Below are 23,522 nucleotides of genomic sequence, written 5' to 3'. Positions count from 1 at the left end.
TATCTAAAGGTGGTGGAAGGGAATGCCATAACCAGTCCGTGTTGGATGAAAGCCAGTATGGGTAGCTCGCAATGAATTGCGTTGACTACGTCAGCATTTACTGCATCTTTAATGCTTTGCAATAATGTGCTGTGATCAGAAAAATGTATTATGTGACGAGTTTTTGCCTTAAACAAAATAAGCGTATTCTGTTGGGGAATAGTTCCTTCTTTCAAAATAATTTGGTTCCGGAAACAATTCACCGGTTTGTCTGTGGCTTCAATGGTATACGTGAGGGATTCTTCGCTGTGGATGGTGGCGACATCCGAGTCTACTGAGTCCTCTAGTGCGTTGACATTTTGGCGAGACAGAGCGTCTGCTACCAAGTTCTCTTTTCCAGGTTTATAAATTATGTTTGCGTTGTGCTCATCAATGAAGGCTTTCCAACGCTTTATTTTGGCATTCGGGTTTTTGTCCGATACCGAAAAGGTTAATGGCTGGTGGTCTGTATGAATGTTAAGATTCTTAACACCATACAGGTAATTTCTGAGGTTCTTAAGTGCCCATACAATGGCGAGAAGCTCACGCTCATTTGTGGCAAAATTTACCTCGTTACCTCGCAGTGTTCGCGAGATCATTGTTATCGGGCGGCCGTCTTGAGACAGTACCGCTCCCAGTCCGCAGCCAGACGCGTCTGTTGTGAGGTCAAAAGGCTTCTTGTAATTTGGGTAGGACAACATTACATCTTCGGAGGCCAGTATATTTTTTAGCCTATCGAAGGCTTCATTCTGCTCTGGTGACAACTCGATTATCACCTTTCTTGAGTAGTTGGCACTTACTTTGCCATTTTCGCCTTTCAAGATATCTGTTAGGGGCCTTGCGATGTTGGCGAAGCCCTTTATGAAGCAGCTATAATAGCGTGCTAGACCTAAAAATGACCTTAGAGCGAATAGGGTTTTTGGTGGGGGAAAGTCCTTAATAGCCTTAATTTTATCGGGCGAGGACTGAATCCCGCCTCTGCACACTGTAAATCCCAAGTATTCCACGTTTTTTTTAAAAAACTTGGATTTTTCTTGAGACACCCGCATGCCTGCGTCCCTAAGGTTTTTCAAGACCCACTCAATGTCTCTGACGTGGTCTTCTTTGGACTTGGAGAAAATTATTACGTCGTCGACGTAAACATAACATATCCTACCAATTTGTTCGCGGAGCACATCATCGATGGCTCGTTGAAAAATACTTGGGGCATTTTTCAGCCCGAAGGGGAGTCTACAAAACTCGTACTTCCCGTTGTTGACAGAGAACGCTGTCTTTTTCCTGTCTCTTTCAGCCAATTCGATTTGGTGAAACCCTGACTTGAGGTCCAGCGTAGTGAAATACTGGGCCTCGCCCAAATTTGACAATATAGTCGAAATGGATGGGATAGGGTATTTGTCGTCGGTTGTCTTATGATTTAGTTTCCTAAAATCAATAACCAGACGCTTTTGTTTGTGACCCGCTTCGTCGATGCCTTTTTTGTCGACGACCCATATCGGGTTATTGTAAGGGGACTTTGACGGTCGTATTATGCCATTCGCTAGAAGTTGTTTAACCTCTGCATTGACAAAGTCAGACACGCCCTTTGGATACGGATACAGTTTTGAGTAAACTGGTTCGTCATCCGTTGGTATGGTGGCAACCGTATTTATGTTGTACGGTAGGGACTCGTTAACGTCCGCAAATGCCTTTACCATTTTTTTGATCATACTATCAAAAGTGGGTCTGATAGCAGGAGGGACATCTGCGTCATTAATTTGAATATGGTTCACCTGTTGACATTTAGTGAACTCGATTTCTTCCATCCCATGGTCATGTTTAATGACGTTGTTTGTCAGATCTATTTGGGCATTGATCTGTTTTAACAGGTCAAGGCCAATTATGCCATCAAAGTCATTAAGTGACTCTAGCATGAAAAAATAGGACTTTACACCGAAAAGGTGGATGGGGCATTTCTGCTCGATCTTAGTGTGCCCATGAATTGATTTGACTTGAAAAGGGCTGTCAACTGGCACCCAATGTGCCAGTTCGGGAAGGGGTTTTATATAATTTTTTGAGGCCCCTGTGTCTATCAGAAGTCTGATAATTCGCCCTGCAACCGTTCGTCTTATGAACGGAAGCAGGGAGCTTCCGCTAAAAAATTACAGCTTTCGACTTCGGACAAATCGTCCTCAACCTGTGTCGTTTCATGCTGTGATCGTGACTCGTAGTCACCGCTACTCTCTTCTTGGGGTAGATGATTTAGGTTTTGTTGGGTCCTCATGGACTGGTCGCCGTACCTTTGATTGTTCCAGTAACCCTGTGTGGGTTGCCTGGAGCGCGAGGAGGAATCTACCTCCATTGGCTCGGGACCCCGCCCTTGGGACTTTTGGTTGTTAAATCGCTGTTTTGCGCTATTTGGGTTTTGCTGGTCATTTCTGTCTTTTTGGTTCTTTTGGAAGTAGGGATTCCTGTTTTGAGGATTTTCTTCCTTTGCCTGTTGGGCGTTCTGACGCCAGTTCTGAGCCTTTGGCGAATTTTGTTTTTGGGGTTTTTCCTCAAGGTGTCTTGCAAAATTTGCTGCGAAATAGCCTCTCTCATTGCTTGATTCAGCCTCTTGGGCTAGAGCTAAGGCTGAGGGGAGATCTATGGGTTGCGCCGGGAAGACTGCCCACTTCAGGGATTTTTTTAATCCTGAGACGAAAACGTGAAGCGCGTCGTTTCTAAATTTTTCGTTTAATATAGCTGCTGCGACGGAGTCGTGCGTCATTAGCGTTTTATTTGTCAATAGTGTGAGTTTTTTTTCGACTTCGTCGAAATATTGTATTAGTGGCAAGTTGCCCTGCTGAAGAGTGCTTAGTTGCTGTTGGATTACGTGAACCGGTGTCTTGTCCGCGTATGTAAAATCTAACCTAGCAATAATGGCTTTAAAATTCAACACTGTGTTGAATGAGGCCAGCACAGCATCTGCTGGTCCCCTTACTTTGTTTCTGATTATAGCTACTGCCTGGTAGTGTCTTGAGGTGCCGCTGTATGGTTCGAAGACTTTATAGGCTGCGGAAGCGGCTTGCCTCCACGAAACATAGTTTTCTATCTTTCCGTCGAACTCGGGGATGGACTTTGCTACATCTAAGGGCTCATCGCAGCGGGTCCCTGGCACTATTTCAGCTTCTTGGAAAATTTCTATCTGTGGTGCAGAAACTCTAGCTTTACCAAGCTGGTTTGTCAGGGAGGCTATCTTTTCGTCAAATAATCGGGCTTGTTGCTCAAGGGCTGCCTGCACCTTTGCCTCCATTCGGGCAACCTGTTCAGCATTCATTTTTTTTGATTGTTCTAAAGTCCGCTCTAAGTATGAGGGTATTAGTTCGTCGCCACTACTGTCGCCCGCTTTGTTTTGGTATTGCCCTGGACGCAACATAAAAAGACTCAAATCGTTTCGGAATTAATTTTTTGTTTAAGCTTATAGAGGTTCTTTAACGCTTTATTGCAACAGGCAGAAATTTATTTAAGTTTGTTTTTATAAACACTGAGATCTCACACTGACAGCTCTGAGCATTTTATTTACTTTATTCGAAAAATAAAAATGAACATCTCACTTACATTTTTTTATATATGAAATTCGAACTTCGATCAAGTGGTGTGGTGGCCGCTGCGATATGCTGTTTCCCGTCGGCCGCTCGTACTTGTTGATTTGATTTTTTTACTCGCTCAGCTCTTTGGCTGGGGTTCTTAATTTTTTTGTATTTGTTGTGTGCGTATTTTTGCACTATTTTTGGGTTTTTTTTTCACAAAATTGGATTTGTTGTGTTTTTGTTTACTTTATTAAATCATACCGCAACTCTTTGCTTTAGCTCGAAGAGTTATTTCGGTTAGATAATAGAGTAACTGTTCACTTGTTGATTTTGTTATTCACTTTATTGAACCGTACCGCGACTCTTTGCGTTAGCTCGAAGAGTTAGAGTAACTGGGTTACTTTCCGTGTGGGCGCCAATTGAAATAAGTCTTTTTTAGCAAGTAACTTTATTTGTTTTTATTTCTGGTATGTAAGAACCTTTTGAGAACAAATTTAAAACTGAAACTTAGGGCCAGCTCCGCCGGACCACGAAGCCGCCGCTGCCGCTGGAAAGTCGGCTGAATGTTGAGTCAGCGTCTGCAACGGGCGGTCAGGCAGCTTGCGCGTGCGGGTTTCTGGTTTCGGCTGCAACTTTGTCGCGACGGCATCCGGCGTAGCAGCGTTGTCAGCAAACTTAAGCTTGCGCGTGTTAACTTATATAAAACATTTATGTGAAAAATGCTAATTACAAAAAGTAACACAGAATAAAACATTTCTATAGTTTATTAGTTTTACCCCATTAAATAAGTCATACAATTCAAACGCAGTTTTTCTAAAAATACTTTTTATCCTCCTAATTGGTCAATCATGTCTAAAAAGGTTATTTTTATAAAAAACTGTTTTCGTAATTTAATTAACACATTTAATTGAACTCATTAGCTGTTTTTGTCGCTGTCAGTAAATTAGCAAACATAATGGACTGTATTGGCCTGCATTCCACAGTGTCAATTGTCATCTGTCAAAAGGTGTGAAAGGATTTAAGTGAACTTGGCCATTGCTCAAAAACTATTTATTGAGTACCATAATTGACATGTAGTCTTCATTAATTTTAATTTACCCTCAGTTCTTTGCAAATAACCACAATGCAGTAAACAAGTCGGTGCCAAAAACAAATTAGCAAGCAGCTCACCGCAGAAATTAACAGTTAGGGATCAAGCACGACAATTCTGTGGCGGGGCGTATCACCTAATGTCATCTATTTCATTGGCAAGTGCGAATTGTTTTGTGAATTACCGGCAAACAAACAAGCTGCATAAATATCCAGTTCAAAGTGGTTTATTATATTATCCTAAGATATTCACTTGCTGTTATTTGTATAGGGTTTTTTTGGGACTGCTGGGTGCTGCGAAAAGTTAACAGCGGCAAGCAGTGCGATTAACAGCCCAAGCAGGTGGACTTTTATGGGCTCTGCTATGCTTATGAAGTATACATAACGTATACTACCCGTTGGCTCAAAATAATTGCCGTTATTTGTTTGCCATATTTTTGGCACAAAGCAAAATGCACAGTATGGAGAAATTATATAACGCATTGGAACAAAAACAGTGTGCATAAAGAAAAAATCTTATGTTGGAACAAAAACAGTGTACATAAAGAAAAAATCTTCTGTTGGAAGTATAATATTTTCATGACATAACTGTACTTGAAGAGTTATAATTTAATTAAATCAATTATTTGTTGGTTTTTAATATGATATAATAATGATATATAATATAATATTATTAGAATATAAGCAGTGTGTAATCGTAACATAAAAATGTATTGATTTAAAAACAATTATACTTTGACACAATCTGCAAACATTTTTTAATACATCTGTTTCTCAGTGCACCAATCGACGTATTGAAAAAATGTGGCGAATTGAAGTTAAGCCTTCTGCTGCGCTTCTGTTCTGTTTTTTCGGGCACGGACATATCATAAACAATTGGCGCAGTCACACGTGCTGCAGAACAAATAAACAAAGTGTGGCAGCTCAATTTACATGCAGCGAGCGGCAGCAGCACGTGACAAAAACAGTGCAACATTGTTGCACCGAAAATTGGCAAAACAAAACAAAGTGGCAAACGCATCTATAACAGCAACATGTGGACATGTTGAATTAAAAACGGAAAGAAAATAACCAAACTTGATTGCTCGAATGACAACTGCTGTTGCCCGTCGGCACCGAAATGCCCCAAGCATACGCTATGTGTGTACTGCAATTAATTGATTTTTGGGGTCCCCTTTGCCAAAAATACCATATGTGGGTTAAACGAGCGCCCACAGCGATCATTTCACACCTCAATGCGAATTGAAGCCGTGTCGTGAGCGCACGCTTTAAATCTTGGGGGTTTGTCACCAACAAAAAAATAAAAAAAAAAGGGGGCACAACCCGTTCTCAAATCAAGGTAAGCCGAAACGGTAACAAATTGGATTTGCAGCTAAAGAAATCTCTATTAAATGCCACCATTTGCCGCGGATTTGCGCTCATTTTTCCCTGCCCCCTCGGACCAGGTGTCGAATTTGCTGCTCGGCGAGCGCTTTGCATTCGGCGACTCCATTGTTTGCCCCTTTGTGTGCTCGCTGCTCTGCCAAATTGCATTTTAATTGTGCGCTCAAAGCAAACGCAGCTAAGTGCAAACAATTTCAGCTGAATGCGCGACAAACAAAACCAGAAAATTGCTAGCCATGCTTTAAGCGTGCTTTTCTGTTCGCCATTCACCATTTGCCATTCGCATTTCCCATAGCGAATTTGCTACACCTTCAAGCAGCCGAAAAATGAATGAAAAGCGCGGCAATAAGGTTCCGATGCAAATTTGTCTTTTGACTTTGACTACGTGAGCCTTTAATGGTTTTTTCGGCGAGTAACTTTAGTAGAAAACTCGAAACTTTTCAACTTCCTGGTCCGTCCCCTTTGATTTCGAGTTGACAAAAGTTCGCAGCGAGTTGAGCGCATATTACAAAGGTCCTGTTCTCGGACACAGAAGATGGGTGGTGTGGGTGGCTGGCCCAGGACTCTCAGGATCCGGGCGTCTTGTGCCATTGCGCTTTTTACCTACTTGAAATGCAGCAGCTGCTGTAGCAGCCAGCAAACTAAAAGCACAAGTCCTAAACCTCTTCGATTCCCAGTCGCCGGCAGTTGGACATTTCGTTTTCATTCCATTTGGACACACGTAATTCCCCAAAGGTTAACGCAACTCCACTCTCTGCCCTGCCGAAGCTGTTTAAATATTTTAGCTGGCTGCATAGCCAAACTTTGCCTAATTGCCAGCCAGATAGCGCCGGGAAGTAGGCTACGTGGAATGGAGGTCACCATTCAAGGATTCCCCTCGCGCATCGATTTTGAACTGGTCAAAGCTGGCTGCTTGGATAGATTGCTATTGAGGTCTGAGCATAAATTATCCTGGACTAAATCAGATTTTGAAAATCACAGTTCCAGCTTAAATACACCTGCACTGCACACTAAATTCCTAAATACATTTTCCATTGAAGTGTTTACTGTTTAAATCGTATTTTAAGCTTGCTGTGATTATATACAGAAAAGGCACTCACATATTATTTGAACTTTCAGTCATTTAATATAAGTTTGACTTTAATTTAGCTTTTCCCCTTTTTTGATTGTTATTTTAGCAGGGCGCAGCAGACGCCAAAGTCCAGAGGTCATTTTCATTTAGAAGCATGAATTTGCGTCCATGTTTTAATGTCATTGGATATGTCCTCGAGCTGAAAGCTTTTTAATGACCATAATTTAGCTGCAGGAGCTACTGTCGCCGATGCTGCTGCTGCTGCTGCTGGTGGATCCTGGGTCAAGGATGCACACATGATGGCTATGTATCCGGCGTATATAGTCGGGGCAAAGACGGGATAACCTTGCGCATAATTAAGCTGCGAGCACGCAACGACCGAAGAGACAGTCGCAGCAGCAGTAGAGACATCCGCATGGTTAATCATACGCCACGTTGGCTCGCAAGACTTTGAAAAATGTATTCAGCAGAGGAGGCAGAAAGCCTTTCAGCACTAACAAGCAGGCGCAACGCGAACGGCAAATATTGTGACAATAGCGAAAACAAAAAGGGGGAGGCAGCATTTTGGCCCACAGGTACACGGCGCCCGCTTGTGTAAATATGAAATTTTATAATAACAAAGCACGTCGCAGGTGCAATTAGTGTGCAAATAAGCGTTTATTTGCCTTGCCACACAGACAGACAGGTGGGAAGGACCCGACAGACGTAAGATACTTGGAAGGATGAGGGTATCTATTTAACTGACCCCGTTCGCACTCCCCTTTGCAAAATTAGAATTCAATTCAGTTCAAGAAGCAGCATTGTCACCGGGGAGCCATATTCAAGAAAATTGCCTAAGATTATGTCAAGCGAAATTTGCTGGCCCATAAATCAAGCAACGCTTACAACCGTACAACAAGCATGCATTCGTTGCATGCAGCATCCATGGCAGCCAACGATGCAACTGCAGCAGAGGCAAAAACAGCAGCTCAGTTTAGTAAGAGGCGGCTAAACAACATTACTCAAGGCACCGAGGACACGAGGACATGCAACATCCAACAGACACCACACGAGGCAGGACAAACAAGGAAACTGAACCCTGACCAGTTGGGGACTTGCTATTTGCTCACATGCAAAGTGCACTGGCACCCACACACCCGTACACCCCTTTCCACACACACCACACACACAATACATACTTATACACACACGGTGCTCAGGACCAGACTCAATTGACTGCGAGATGGCAACAACGTTTTTATTCTCCATGTACCTCTTTCGCCAGCACTCTTCTCTTACACAGTAAAAATAAATATTAATTTTATTACTTAAACAAGTAACTTTATATTTAAATGGTGCTTACAAGAATGCTGAGAACAGTAGAATATTTTAATTTATATTTATTTTATATTTACTTGATATTTTAAGAGAATTTAAGAAACAACCTTAGGTAAACTTGTGTAACTTTAAGACTGCTTTTAATATAATTTTAGCAACAGCTTTTAGATTCTTTTCTGCCAGTGTTGTAGCCGAGACCGCCGGGGGCCACAACCTGTCCTAGCCTGCTGGCCCCTTCCCGCCGCCTTCTGGACAACCCCGCCCACCTGTGTGACAGCTGGCAGCTGCCTAAAAACTTGCAGAGAAATTTCCAGCGCCCTGGGATTTGATGGCAATCGCAGCAATTTGGCCAGCCTGCCATTCTGGCCAAATGGAAATTAAAATGTTTTTAACCCCGGCTGTGTGAAATTGATTGCGGAGCTGGGAGCTTGAAGCTCGGAGCTTGGCGCTCGGACTGTGAGAAGGACCAAATGGCCCGCCCATCGAGGTGGCATGCCACAGTTTTTCCTCTTTCAGCGGTCGATCATACATATTTGCATGCTGCAGGCAGAAGTTGCCCACGGCGAGCGGCAAACTGTGCTAAAATGTTATTAGCGCTTAATTAGTGCACAACTTTTGCCATCACCCAGATACTCGACTCGACCACAAAGACAAGGTGAGCTGCTGCCTGAACTTTTGCTGCAGCTTTGTGTGGCAAAGTTTTAATAATGTTTTGCGAAAGTGAATTAATGCGTTTTACCACCAGACTAACCGAGGCCAGAGAGCTCATCCAATGAGAAGCGGATGAGCCGGGCTAAGATGCGATGAGAAAGGCTTATAACCAGCACTCAGATGGGTAAGAAATCAAACAAAAAGGCAACACAGCATATACATATAGTGGAGGGGAAAAAATGCAAAGCTGGACACAAAAGTGGCTGGCAACAAATTCATTAAACATTCAGGACATCGCTTCTGGGACGGAACAGGGAAAACACTGGACAATTGTCGGGTCCTGAAAGGGGTCAACAAACCTGACAGTTAGGCAGAATGTTTCCAGCTGAATTTCATGAATATCCCATGCACACCGAATGCAGAGAGTGGTATTAGTCGTTCCCAACGAGATGCCATCAATGCAATTCGCACTCTAACAACCACATCAATCATACGCACTGTGGCCTCCTAAGTAGCTGTAAGACCACGGCTGCGCGCCAATAAGTGCAGTCTTAAACATGAGCCGCGACAGTTCTTACTCATTTAATTAAAAATAAATACGGCACACATGCTGGCAGGCTAATTAAATTGGCCCCGAAAAAGATGAGGACCGCGTCAATTTATCGCGTGTGCGCATGGGGCTATCAACGAAATTTTAATGGACTGCCAGCCACAGGCTATGACATGCCTTTACGATCGCATTACGAGCCTTTATGTTGCACTGCAAGCGAGCACACCAGATGGTCGGGGCTTATACGCCAGGCATAGAGGAGAACAAACAGCAAACGACTCAATTGAAGTGCGGCACTAAACGCTTAATTAAATTGCATTTGTCACTAAATCGAAATTGAATTTTCAGAGTAAATGAATCCGAATTCAATACGTACAATTTATGCACACGCTACCCAATGGCAGGCCTTATTTACAGCTGACCTACCGACACCCACCCACCTCCTACGTCCTCCTGCCACACCAATATCTAATTTATGGACAGCCTCCTGCCGCCCGGAAAGGTAGGCTATAAATGGAAGCAGCCCAGACATCGCACAGCAGGCATCCTGTTTGCATACACACTCACCCTCGAACAGGTGCAAAAATACAAATACACCTGCGCATACTTACACGTGTATATGCACACATACGTACGTACTTGCCAGATTGCCAGGTGCTCGTGCTCTATTTAAAGCGAATATATCGCATCTGGCGTTACGCCTCAATAAGTTTTCAATGAACACTTTGAAACTATTTTTATAGCGCTTAACGTTTACACCTATGCAAATCAATGTGGCTGATTTACAAGCTCGATTTTATGTGCTTGTTTATGTAAGACATGTTCTCATGATCTCCGGCACTTTGAAGCTTACTGCTTTTGGAATGTAAAGATGCTGCCTGAGCGCAGAAATTTCGATTCGAAAAATATGAAATCAACGAATGGTAACAACAATGTGCGCAAAGTTCATTGAATTGGTTCGGCAGTAAGAAGATTTTAAGAATGGCCAAAGAGTTTAAGTTCGCAAACGATTGGATTCTACGAATTGCAGCTAAAAATATTTAGCTTAGCTATTTATCGAAATTGTTCATCAGCGAAGAAAACAATTTCATTATCTTAAATCTTAATAGATATGCTCGAAACATAATAATAATTTATAAAATATAGTTATAGTTTTACTCTTTAGATTTATCTTACAAACTTCAAATCATGTTTTATCCAAAATTAATATATTTTAAAATGCAGGCGCTTAGCCGCTAGCACATTTTCAAATGCATGGCTTGGTAAAGTATCTAAGTAAATTGCGTATACGCCGCAGTGTCCTTCCGTGCTCTCTTTTATCCACTGACTATCCAGGATTTCTTCGCTCTTCCCAGAGTTCCGCAGTATCCGCACATGCGCTTTTCCGGTCATTTCTCCACTGCGGATAATTTTGCAGCACGTGTTTTTGTTTACCTTATGCATTGTTGTGCCCAGCGCTTCCGCATGAACGTCATTGACTTGCCTTCGCCACTAGAGTTCTCCGTCTTTTTCCTCCATTTAGAGTAACCCAGTTTGGTGCGTGGAACTGGCCCGCAGAATCTGGCGCTCGAGTGGCTCATCCTGCTCCTCGTCATCCTGCTGTTATTTTGGCTGCTTGCGGCGAACATTGAGGGTGCTCGTACCATTTCTTGAATTCCCATCCAAGTCACCAACGTGAAGTTCGCTTTGCACATTTGTGCTGAGCACTGAGGACCCTTGAGCAGTTTTCAGCTCTTGGCCGGGAAGTCCAATCCCTCTGTCAGTGGCACATCCACAAAACCCATCTCCATACACCGACACCTGCACTCGGGTCCTTCAGTTTTCGGGGGGCAGCATCCAAGTGGGCGGAATTTGGGTAAATAATGCATGCGCATCGCACGACGTGGAGAAATGGATTTGCATAATTCACTTCAGATTTGTTCGCTGACCCAACTTCTGGCAACTGCTGACAAATGCAGTTTGTTTTGGATTACGGGAGCAGTTCTGCAGGATACTATATATCCCAAGGTTACACAAAGCCCAATTAAGATGCACACGTTTTACAAAGACACTCTGTGTTGTTTTTTAGGTGGAAAAATCTAGTAGTAATACTTAATGTGCTCTAATATATTGAAGTTTCTAAACTGATATTAATGCCTTACCTTGAATGTATTTATTGCCATCTAAAACACGTTTAAAATTTCCTGTTTTTTATAATCTGCTCAAAAGTCACTAGCACAGCATTTCCATTTAGCTTACATTACAATTTAAAAAAATAAATATTATTTAATATTAAAAGGATACGCCAAAAGTTGGCTTGAAAGCACGTTTCATTAGTCAGTTTCTTACTTCCCACACTACAAAGGACACCTAAAAAATTATCCGCCCTTTGGGGCGGACATAAATACAGGAGCTCATCCTGCGATGGGTTAGAGAAGGAAAACTCACTGAAAACTTAATTATCTAGCAACGACCATAAATGTTTTACTGCCCCGCCCACCGATGGCAGGGGTCCTCGTGAGAGGCGCCTTTGGCGCTTGCACAGAAAGCATAAAATTTATTGGTTGTGAAATTTACAAAAAGGAAAAATAAAATGGGAACGAAAACGATTTCGGCCAGGGAAAATTATTGCAAGTTTGCATGCATTATGCCCCCCAAAGTTGCAGTTGTTGTCTGCAGTGTGCTCTCGACTTTCGAGACTTTTTTTGGTTTTTGTTCCTTTTCTGGTCGTCCAGTTGGGTTATGTTTATGCATAATCCGCACCTGGTGCCAAAGAAATGGGATCCTTCCGAGCGGCTGTCTCATGTGAAAAATTCATTTTCATCCTATGCAATTTGGTCGCTTGTTTTTTCTGGCTTTCTGTCCTGCTGGCTGGGGATTCTTTTCTGTTTTTTTTTTTTTTTTTTGTTGTATATTTTTGTTTTTTGTTAACACAATTCTGTGCCAGGACTGGCAGGACTCCCTGGCCTCTGTAATTACAGGAGAGCGGTCCGTCGATTTTGCCGCAACTCTATTAATTTTGCTCCGCATAGAAAGCGGCGCATTATATATGCAAAAAAAAATAAAAAAAAATTCTATATTCTAAACCAAAATTGAAAGCGCGGGTTGGCGAGGAGGTTGATCTGCATTTAACTTTCGGCTCCGCAGATTTAATGAATGAACCTGAACCTGCTTAATTATTCCATTCCGAGGCAAGTTTATTTTCGACACGCGCGTTTTTACGCGCCAATTGAAATTTTTTAACAGGAAAATGCGTAGGCGAGTCCACAATCCGCACTCGACTGTGCGAAAAGATGAGCTCTCCTGGGTCTCGAGCCCCATCGCAGCGCTTTGTGGCGTTCCAATTACAGGTCGGGCGGGACTTAATGAAATTAAAAAGGTCCACAAATAGAAATATAATAAAATAGAGTTGCCGTTGCCGGTGCCGGTGAAAAGTGGAAACGCCAGAAGGCTAGAAGTCTAAACCGGTCGAGTGAGCTCAGCATGGGTCGATGTTTTCGCCTAATTAATTGCCATTTGCGGTCGCCCCTAATTGCAATTAGTTACCTTTAATTATAATTAGTTTGATTTCACTATTTAGATTATTCAGCTGCGGTCACCGCAATGGTTAACTAATTAACAATTATTTGTGTTTTAATTATGTCACGAATTCGAATGCGAGTGTAGTTAAGTCCCCAACCTTCCAATACAGCCGAATATATACAGCTGAGCTATTTGGGTTATATCTATATTAAGGGCTGGCAAAAGGTCATGAGTCGATTTGGAGGCATTGTGTGTGCTGTCAGAGCCAATTAATCCAACTAATCGTGTCGAAGGGCATGCACAGTTTACAGAACCAATTCCCATGCAAAACGTATTTCAACATTTTTCTAATTAAATAAAAGCCTCGCCGGACTGCCATGAAATTCGGAATGTGATCTGCAAACAAACGAAATTTAATTTCAATTTGTCAAAGCCACACAACCATCCTAATCACACACAATTCGTCCACCTAGGTCGTCCTGCCAGGACATTAGAATTTATCACATGAAATATAATTCGTTCAAGTAAAACGCTTTCACATTTCGCAGGGGAATGGGAAATGTGAAATGGGAATTGGACTGGATTGGATTGGATTGGCTTGTATGGCACAGGATTGAATTGGATAGGATTGGAAAAGGGGGCAAAAGGGGCTATGTCCGACGACCATTTATAAAATATGCATGGCCCATAGATTTATATTGTATGCGGCGATTATAATACAAATGCCCAAACATTTTTGACAGCTCTCAAAAATGTTTTCCCCCTAGCAAATGCAAAAGAGCGACCAGGGAATGAAATATTTATGTGTTAAATCCTTTTGCGGTGTGACGCAGAACAATAAATAATAAAATCACTAACTGGTTTCGCCATGTCCAAGTCGCCAGACTCACCATCGGGAACCACAGATACAGATACACAGACACATCCTCATCCTCATCGCGATGGCTGGTGTCCTGGGAGACGCTTACCTAAATCATAGTAGAGGAAAAGCTTTTGCCCTAAACCCCGAACATATTGACAGACTCGCACTCGCTTTGATAGCTATAGCCGCTCGACAGGGGGCATGATGAGGGGGTGGTGCCACATGGCGGGGGGTGGCTCCGGGTGGGTGGTGCAAGAGCGGCAGGCTGCTTGGGGAAATCAACGGCGGCGACAAAGTGAATCGGGCTCACGCAGCACACAGATATCATCATCAACACATAAACCCATGTACATATATGGTTATAATACGCTGTGAACTAGAACGTGTCGATTGGTTCCTAGGTGCTTCTTTCTATATCGCTACACTCAAAAAAAAATACCTAGAACTCAAACTCCGATATCCCATGGATTTACAAAAGGTAGCACACATTCGATGTAGACTATTTGGGGTTCGCTTTTAAAAGCAGAACATGTTGCATATTTAACATATTTAGGTAGAAGATGGTATCAATAAATATTAACAACGACAATAAAACCGATATTAATACAATTTGGCCAAAAGTATTTTGCCACTAATAAGAGTACCAACCAAAAATAAATATTCGAATATTTTCACCAGCTTTCAATTAGTTTGATATCAATTTATTGCGCATCCGCCGTGTTGGCAGGCCTTTGGAAATAACACGACCCGTAGTTTTCTGCTATTTTGGCCAAAATTTTCTGTTAATTATAGAAAATATAAAGAAAACTCCGCCACACTAGAGCATAAAACGTATCTTATTTGCTAATCGCTTCTAATTGCCAAACATTTAACTGCACAATTGGGGATTTTTTGCGTGGATATCTGAATTGAAAACTGGCCGATTGCAATTAAAGTCGCAATCGCGGGTGTGTGTGTGCGTTCGATCCTGGGGCTCCATTAAAGTTTTCGACGTCGCTTAGCCCTCGGTTAGCTGAGAACTCGGTGCTGGGGGAAAAACTTTTGATAATAGCACAGCACAGCAGCTGAGCGGGAGTTGATTGTCTATATGTGGACGCTGCTAAGCCATGTGGATTGGTGTGGGCGAATCAAGTCAATGAAGCCAAAACAAATATAGGAAAAAGTTTTCCAATTTTCGATTGCCAATTGTGGGGGATTTCTGTTTTCCCCGTGCAACTAGCTGGGGGGGAAAACGGGAAAGTTTCTGTGCCATTTGGAGTCGTGTGTTTGTGTCCGTCGTCCATTTCGCTCTCGATTTCGCCAACTCCCTTGGATTCGCCAGCACCCATTTATGCCCGGGGAACATGCAAAATAATTTCTTAACATTACTTTAAATTTTGTTAATTAAGACTTGCACTGGGGCTGGCAAGTGTGGTTAGGTAAATGTCTTGAATTCATATTCAGCTGACTTCACACTCGTTTAATGCTCGGCAGCACACAACATAATTGTTTTAATTTTGTTAATTGAGACTTTCGTTCGGATTCCAGCAATGTTTGGCCAAGTAAATGCTGAAAAATATTTCTTTTCGCCTTATTCAAATTATTCCGGGCTACGACTTTAACTTTCGCTTTGTCGGCAAACTTTTGCTTTTATACTACAACTAGCGTCGAAAGTTTTTCCTAACGCAATGCAGCAAAGTTTTTCCACTTCAAGTGCAAGCGACCCGTTACCCGTAAGGCCACCCAACCGCCCATTCAACCATCTGCCCAGCCACCCACCACTTTTCCGGGACAATACAAAAGTTGTACAAGTTTTCACTTGCCACACGGCAAGAGAAACCCTCGGCGACACAGACTAGTTGACTAAGTTGGTGTCTTGATGTCCATTTTATTTGCAGCAACTGTGCAATTATTTATGCGGCAGTCAGTGCGCTTATGCCACATAGTTCAGTTCAGTTGGCAGGAGCATATGGCCAAAGTCGCTGCCACATTCCATACTTCTCATGCAACGAAGGCGGTGGCACTTTAAACTTGCCATAAGTGTTTGAAATGCGCTCGTTGCATTTATTATTGAGTGGCTTTGTCGCCCGACAGACAGACAGACGAACGATGTACTGCACCCACTGCCGGGATTATGTTTCACTGGGCTATACTCCCAGTTCCACCGGGTTACACTCCCAGTTTCACTGGGTTTCGCTGGGCGGTGACTGCCCCATTTTGGCACCAACGCCCCATTTGAATGCAGGACGAGAGCGATTTTGGCGCAATTCCCCATCACGTTGCCCGTAGCATACTTATCCGGGCATCGCCGGCAGCCACGAGAAGTTGTAAATGCATATTTTATATTTTCATTTCATTGAAACCAGCACGTTGGTCCAGCTGTCTAGAATTTCATGCATTTCAATCGAACCCGCCGGCAAATAATTGACACTTCTTTTAATTAAGTTTGCATAGAAAGTACCAAGCGCTTTGCTTAACAATTTATTTTTGTTCTTTTGTGTTGATTTGGCTGAATAAAGTAACGAATACCATCTGTTTGGTAGCCTTAAAATGCACTGGTAGAAAATAACATATGATTTATCAAAGTATGCAGCGAATTGTTTAATTCTAAAAGTTCTCCTTGCTTAATATAAACATATTACATAAGAGGAAACACAGATATATCCTTGAAGAACCTATTTCAACTAAGGCCGTGTTTTTTGGTCGATTTGCTAATGCAATATGTATTTAGTTAGTATAGGAAACTTGTTTGGTCCTTCTACCTTTCAACTTCCGAAAAGCCTTTCCATGTTCGCACATGAGATGGCGACATCTTCAATTGCACGCGGGGCGGTACATGCATTTTTCATTAGGGGGCGGGGGGCGGAACCGCAGAGGGGCCTTTTTCATCGGCACTTAAAGACCAAGAAGAAAGTTTGCACTTTCTGCATTATTTAGTGTGTCTGGCAATGAATGAACATCATTTGTGCTCGACGAGCACGCTATAAAATGCCACAGCTCAAACGGCGGCCTATCAAACAAAGTCGCTGTGCGATTTGCATTCTCCATATGGATTTTGATACACTTTGGAGCCATCCGGTAGAGTTGACACATAAAGCCGCCGGCGCGAGTAGAGCATAAGTTTGTATTTACGCTCCGCTTGTCGCGCAGATATTGCACTTTATAAATCATCTGGGGAAAAAGCCCGACGGGCACGTGGAAGTAGACGAAAAATGTGCCCTGTGCCGAAACATATATCCCTGAAAGAAATTGCGGTTAGTCAGCGATGCCTGTGCTTTTGTTTTTCGTTTGTATTTATGTATATTGAAATTGTTAATGGACTCGAGTCGCTGGATTTCCCGTAGCCAAAATTAGCTGAACATCCCGAAATTGCGGAGTAAGCCACCATGCTCCATACCAAATAGGTTCAGAGAGCAGCTCGTTTCGGCTTCCTGCTCATTTGGCATGGACATTGTGCCTTTGTCGCTCCGTTTGGTTCGGCAACAGAAGTGCCTTTCTATTTGGTTGATCTACTTTTGGCCCGGCTGATTCGCTTTTTACTGCCGAGCACTCGATTCGGTTTGTTTTTGGGCCGCTGCCATTGTTGTCGATACGGGCCATCCAATTGCATCCTGTGCACTCCTGGCGGGTCCTGTGGAGACGGCTCGAGTACGTGATGCATGCTGTTTTCCAGCCACTGATTAGGAGTGAGTAGTCAGAATCGGCGGCTCTCGGCACCGAAGAGTTCGATTCGCCATCGCCAAGGAGCTATGTATACCATGGAGTCACCCAATTGCGGCCACATCTCGGTGTATGCAAATCGACTTCGTGGCCGGGATTTGTATGCAGATTGGAGGTTGCAGGATGGCGGATTTAGATTACGAGCAGCAGCTCGACTCCCGTGTTGACTCAACGTGCCTGCTGTTTGGCTGGCAATTAAATAAATACACAGCCACATAAGCTAGCACAAAAATATTGTCGCTAGTGGCTGATTCTTTAGCTTCCATACACTATTATTAAAAACAATAAGATACAGGAGGGTATAATCAACTATATCAAATATAATTTATATATCAAATATATTTATAATAATTTAGATTTAAATGTGAATATAATGTTATGAATAGTAGACTAAAAATCAAAAAAATCTAAAATGATTAGAAACTCGAGATAATACACAGCAAACTATAGTATGCTTATTAAAGTTGTTATGTAAAATAATATTGAAAAAAGTTCCACTGAAAGTATAATGTAGTAGGTAGTAGGAAGGTAGTTTTTGTTCCTAAACTTCAAACTTCAAGATGTTATATTTATAACACTAGACTAATTATTGTTTCCTGTCCCTAATCTCTGTGTTTACCCATCCAATAAACAGCTTCAGCTTGTGGTTTGCGGTCCGTGGACATGGGTTGATTAATTTATGACATTATCCTCCGGGCATTGGGCAACCAGGTCACGTGATTGTTTCCAACTACATTAGAGTAGTTCGCACTGATTTAATTTTCCAACCGACTGTCCTCAAGAGCCACTTACAATTAAAACGAGGACTACGTGAAAACGAGCCTGTACTTGAGCTGCTCAATCGAAGGTCGTTAAATAGGCGCAGAGCAAGGGTCGGAAAATCGCTGCCGAAAAAATCAAAAGTTTTGCTAAGCCGAAACTTCAGCAGCCCACCCACATCCCACTAATTGGTGTTTAATTGGGTCCAAAGTTTGCCAATGGATGGTGCAAGCACAGCACACCCAGCTGTACCACGAATTCTGGTTAACTAAAAGCAAGCTAGCAAGCTCTAAGCCCGGCCAAGCACTTGCCACATTTGCGCTGCATTAAAAATGCATTTCTCCCCCTCCCGCGTGCACCCACCGTGTTTAATAGCCTGTGCAACAATGTGAATATGTTTGTGCTTCATGGGCGTAATGCTGATGGCGCTCGTTCCCAGGCAGCCATATAATTTGAGCATCATGAAGTGCACTTATCAGTACGGTTGGCAAGCACTGCGATAGATAAGCATCAGCTGAGTGAGTGTGTGGGCAAAAACTGCATTATACTTACCGAAACTGAAGCAATCTTGGGGTTCTTCTGGCTGACTGGCTGGCAACTGAAGCACCCAATGTGGCATCCTTCTGGATCCTCCTAAGCCATTGCTTATTAAAACATACCACGACATCCTCGTACTTTAACTGTATTTACACTCAGAAAAACATTTCATCTTAATTTGGCTCGTAAATTTAAACTTACGCTATAACATTTGAGCCTTTTTTACGATGACAACGTGCTACATCTCATCATGCCATAATGTAGTTTGTTTTACTTTCCCAACAAAGTTTAATTTAAATATAAATTAAAAAAGTGAACTTAACATTTTATCCTGAAGCTTTCAATATCAAAATGCTCGTTATGCTATTGTAGTTATATTTAGTACCTAAAATTCAAATAGATTATAAATGATAAATATATATTTAAAAAATCCAGCTCTCACCAAACACCAAAGGAACAAATGCTCCACTTCGTAGTTTCCGTCCAGTGTGAGATTTCCTTCACCACTGAAAGCAGTTGACTTTGATTGCCGTTTGGACAACGCGTCGTATGATTGTTTTTAGCCTGGCTGCAAAAGGGCGAGCTCGGCAGAGCCAAATTGATTTGTGCACGTGCACAGTTAGCTAATGAGGCACGGACCGACCCATTGCTCCGCCGGATGGCATTCGGAACTGCTTTGGAATCGTCGCTGACACTCTGCATTTTTCTCTGACCCATGCAGCCCATGGAGCTGTGGAATCCTGGAGCCCTGGGCTCTTCTTCCTCTGAAATTCTCCGGTTGCAACTGACAGGTGGCAGGGATTTTAAAGGGGGGCGGTTGCCAGGACACGATATGTACATACTGATACTGGACAGCTGCCAGGTCAGGGCGCTTGCCATGTTCACTTAATTAACAACATTACGGCATTAACACATACACACACACCCATACAACTCTGCATGTGTTGCGAAAGTTGCATTAAAGTTTTATAATAAATCTAATGGTCAACAAGGACAAAACTGTAATTTTGTTTGTTGGCTCCACTGACTGACAGGCGAATGGACAGGCGGGCACTGCAGATTGGGGATTGGAGGCGTATCCTGGGCCCGCCTTTGTCTTTGCAATGGGTGACACATTGTGTAATGGTGCAGTCGTGCATATGAAATTGCTGTCAACAAAGGGCAAAGGACTTCCTGCAACCGCAGGATGTGCCGCCCTAATGGCTTTGCTTGGCCTTAGTTATGGCAATCATGAGGTGACACATTTACTTGCACCCTGACCCACGACCCCTGAACCCGGTGTCATGGCCTTAAAGTGCTTGGGGAAATCAGTGGCAACCGAAAACTGAACACGAATCGAGAAAAAAATGGAAAAGTGCCGCCAAAGCGATTGATAAGCGACTTGACAGACAAGCGGCCCCAAAGGCCACCACCTGATGGGTGGTGGGTGGTCCTGTTTGATTACGCACCTGGGATTCCAACGTGCACACGAACGTGAACAACCATATCAAATGAATGTCTATGTCGACAGTTTTCATTTTCCAACTTAAATGTTTAAAGTGATGAGAGAAGTAATAAACGAAAATAAATAACTTTATTGAACTGCAGTGAAACTAAGTCCCTTGATGCTCAATACCATTGGATACTTGTGTGTTTGTCTTAACAAAATAAAATCAAAAGAAGAATTTTACTTTTAAATACAGCTAGAGTAATAAATTATTTAATATCTTGGAGCAGTAAATTCTTTAAGCACTTCGATTGCTCTGCCACTTAAATAATCACAGATTTAAAATAGCTTAATTTTAAAAGTCGAAGAGTTATTCCCTTACATATTTGTGCAGAAATGTCGCTTAGGGGTCAGCAAATGAAACGAATTAAAAATGAATACTTTATGGTGAATGTGTGAAACCATGCCCCCACGGGCTCCGGACCACCAAGCCACAAAAGGCGGCTGGAGAGATTTGCAAATTGGCCAAGATTTATAGTGTTAGCCACAGCGGTTGGATCACAAGCGCACCTCTGTGCGCGTGCTGGTGCAAAGTTTTCCCAGCTCGTTGGGAGATGGAAATTAACGCAGGGACACCGGAACAGCTGAGCCAAAACTGAAGCAGGACCTGTCTGGGCCCAGTCTGTTTGGGTTTTCCTGGGGCTTTTGGGTCAACCGGCTGCTGGCTTAAATTTGGTTGGCGGGGGAGGCAGCATAGAGTCTGCCACTCGACGCGACGGCTGCCGACTAATCTGTTAATTTATGTTGAAAAGTTCAAGAAAGTTTCGAAGCGCTTAGCAAACAAATTGTAATAAATTATTAAGAATATTTGCACACAAAGGGGGCGGGCGGGTGACTCCACGGTGGCTTCACAGTTTTTGTGCATTTCATTAATTTATGTTTCGTTGCCTGCCAAAAACTTCTCGCCACTTGTGTGGATAATTTGATTTCACCGTAGAGCAACTTTACACTGCCAGGAGGCGAGATTCACACGCAAAGATAAACACGAGCCCGTGTCCTTTGTCGCCATGTTTCCGGAATACCGTGTACCGTATTCTGCATTCCCCGATCCCTTATGCCTTATCCCTGATCCCGTCGAGGGTCGAAAGTGGCCAGCGAAAAGTTAAAATGTTCTTATGCATAAGTGATGCGCCGGGCGCCTCGTCCTTTTTCGCCTTTCGCCTGGCGACAAAGTCCTCACGAAGTGCCCGCATTGCAGTTGTTTCCGCTCTGCTCCGTTTCACTTCGCTGCGACATGAAAACTTAATGTCGTAATTAACTGTTTGCGTTTGCGCTTTAAGAGTGCCCACAAAGAGGCATCGCGTATACGCCCCGTGTGCGTCACTGCTTTGGTTGCGTATGCGCCCCCTAAGCCGAGATTTAAACGCATCGCGTGACCCACTTGCAGCCTGCAACTTTCAATGCCGACGTGTCACTTTATCAGGCAGCAACTGGCAAATGGTGTGACACGAATTTCCGGCCAGGAAGCAAAACAAAGCAAATAGAGCAGAGCAAGGCAAAACGGCAAACGGCTGACTGGCATTTCGAAGCGGGAAATGGCTGTAAAAACATCATAGCTCAAACTTCCACCCATACGAATTAACTTTGATGACTTGGCGGAAAGGACCGGCAAAGCAAAAATCAGTTAGCAGTGAGCAGTTACCTGGCGCGATTCCATTTCCGCCGCTTAACGATATTAAATCGCTGAAATGGGAATTTCGGCCAAGAGCCAAGCTCGAAGGATATCCAACTAGATTAATTTGGCCTCCGGATCCGGCAGTTCCCCCAATTCGGCTGCCTGTTAAATAAGATTGTCAACTGCAATTAGCGCGCTTAATGCATCTTTCGGATGCGAATTGACAGACAGACAGAGAGCGTGTCCTTCTCGGCTTTCAATCTGCCAGATGTTTAACCACTTGCCTGCCATCCTGCCATTTCAACCTGTTTACGGCACGCATCCTAGAGGACTCCTCCGAGCAGTGTGGCAAGGACACGACTGTGGCACTCAGACATGCATTCGCTGCTCGCCACTGCCAGCAGTGGCCCCTCCAAGTTGCACATTTAAAGACTGCGGCGACTCGAGTCCTCTTCTCTGTCGGCTGATGGCCCTTCAACTAACGCACCTGCTCCACAGCCAACCACACTAACCACACTTGGCTAAATGGGCCATAGAAAGTGGTAGCGAGCTGTTTTGCTTCGCTGCAAATTAAATAAACCCCGTAGATTATAAACTTATGCCCAAAGTGGGGCCTGGGAATGAAGACTTCCGTCACAAATGCCAGAAAATTTTTTCTGTTATTTTTTACTTTTATGCATGATGGTTTAGAGCTACTTTAGAGCAAGCACAATAAATATATAATAAATTGATAATGTTTAGAATTTAATATTGTTTTCACAAAATGGGGATCAATGATAACTCTATGACGAACTGAATAGATCAGGTAACAATTGGCAGTAACAAAGCTTTTCTTATGTTTTCATTTTTGAAAGCACTTAAAGTGCTACATTTTCAATAATTAATAGCCATATTTAATTAAGATAAGCACAACATTATAATGGGTTTTATTCAGCGTCAGTCGGGGGTTTGTAACAACTATTAGAGACTATTTAACCTAATCCAAAAGGATCCGGCCATCACTTGGCCTGACAGCACTTGGCTCCCGTCTTGGCGGCGCATTGGCATTGGCTGTTTCCGGCGCAGTTACCTCCGCACTTTCCGGCTGAGCACTGGCAGTCTAGAGGTGGAGAGTTCATTCTATTAGTATAACTTTATAAAATATAAGTTGTCCCATTTGGGGTGACTGGTACTCACTGTTTCCACATCCCTTGCAAGGCATCTTGTTGATTTTTTTGGTTTATTTACTGCGGTATTTCCGAGTCTTCGAAGCTTGTTGAACCTGTTGATGCCTTCTGGTTGGGAAACCCTCCTCTTTATACCCGATCCAGTCCAATCGAAACGGTGGGCCGTGCTGTCCGATAAGATAAGAAAGCCGTGTGCAGCTCGATCGGCGTGCGCAAAAGCATAATGCTTTTTGTGCCCGGCAATGATAAAGCGATTTGCACACGCCCTG

General features: G+C 43.1%; 1 protein-coding gene and 1 long non-coding RNA gene across 2 annotated transcripts; one reads left to right on the top strand and one right to left on the bottom strand.

Moving 5' to 3' along the window:
• Positions 1-7,163: 7,163 nt before the first annotated feature.
• LOC123327263 lies at positions 7,164-8,422 on the top strand. The gene is made up of 2 exons (XR_006541874.1): positions 7,164-7,815; positions 7,885-8,422. It is a non-coding gene; the product is annotated as an uncharacterized LOC123327263 (long non-coding RNA).
• A 14,562-nt stretch (positions 8,423-22,984) lies between these two features.
• LOC27209416 (metallothionein-2) lies at positions 22,985-23,509 on the bottom strand. The gene is made up of 2 exons (XM_016184850.3): positions 23,264-23,509; positions 22,985-23,186 (listed from the first exon to the last, which is right to left on the bottom strand). The coding sequence occupies exons 1-2, from the start codon at positions 23,286-23,288 to the stop codon at positions 23,086-23,088; spliced, it is 126 nt and encodes a 41-aa protein (XP_016033871.1). The 5' UTR covers positions 23,289-23,509; the 3' UTR covers positions 22,985-23,085.
• Positions 23,510-23,522: the final 13 nt, after the last annotated feature.

Source organism: Drosophila simulans, chromosome 3R (assembly GCF_016746395.2).
Source record: "Drosophila simulans strain w501 chromosome 3R, Prin_Dsim_3.1, whole genome shotgun sequence".
In the NCBI taxonomy this organism is placed as follows: Eukaryota; Metazoa; Arthropoda; class Insecta; order Diptera; family Drosophilidae; genus Drosophila; species Drosophila simulans.
The sequence above is the reverse complement of the archived record's forward strand: the minus strand, read 5'-3'. Positions and strand labels throughout refer to the sequence as shown.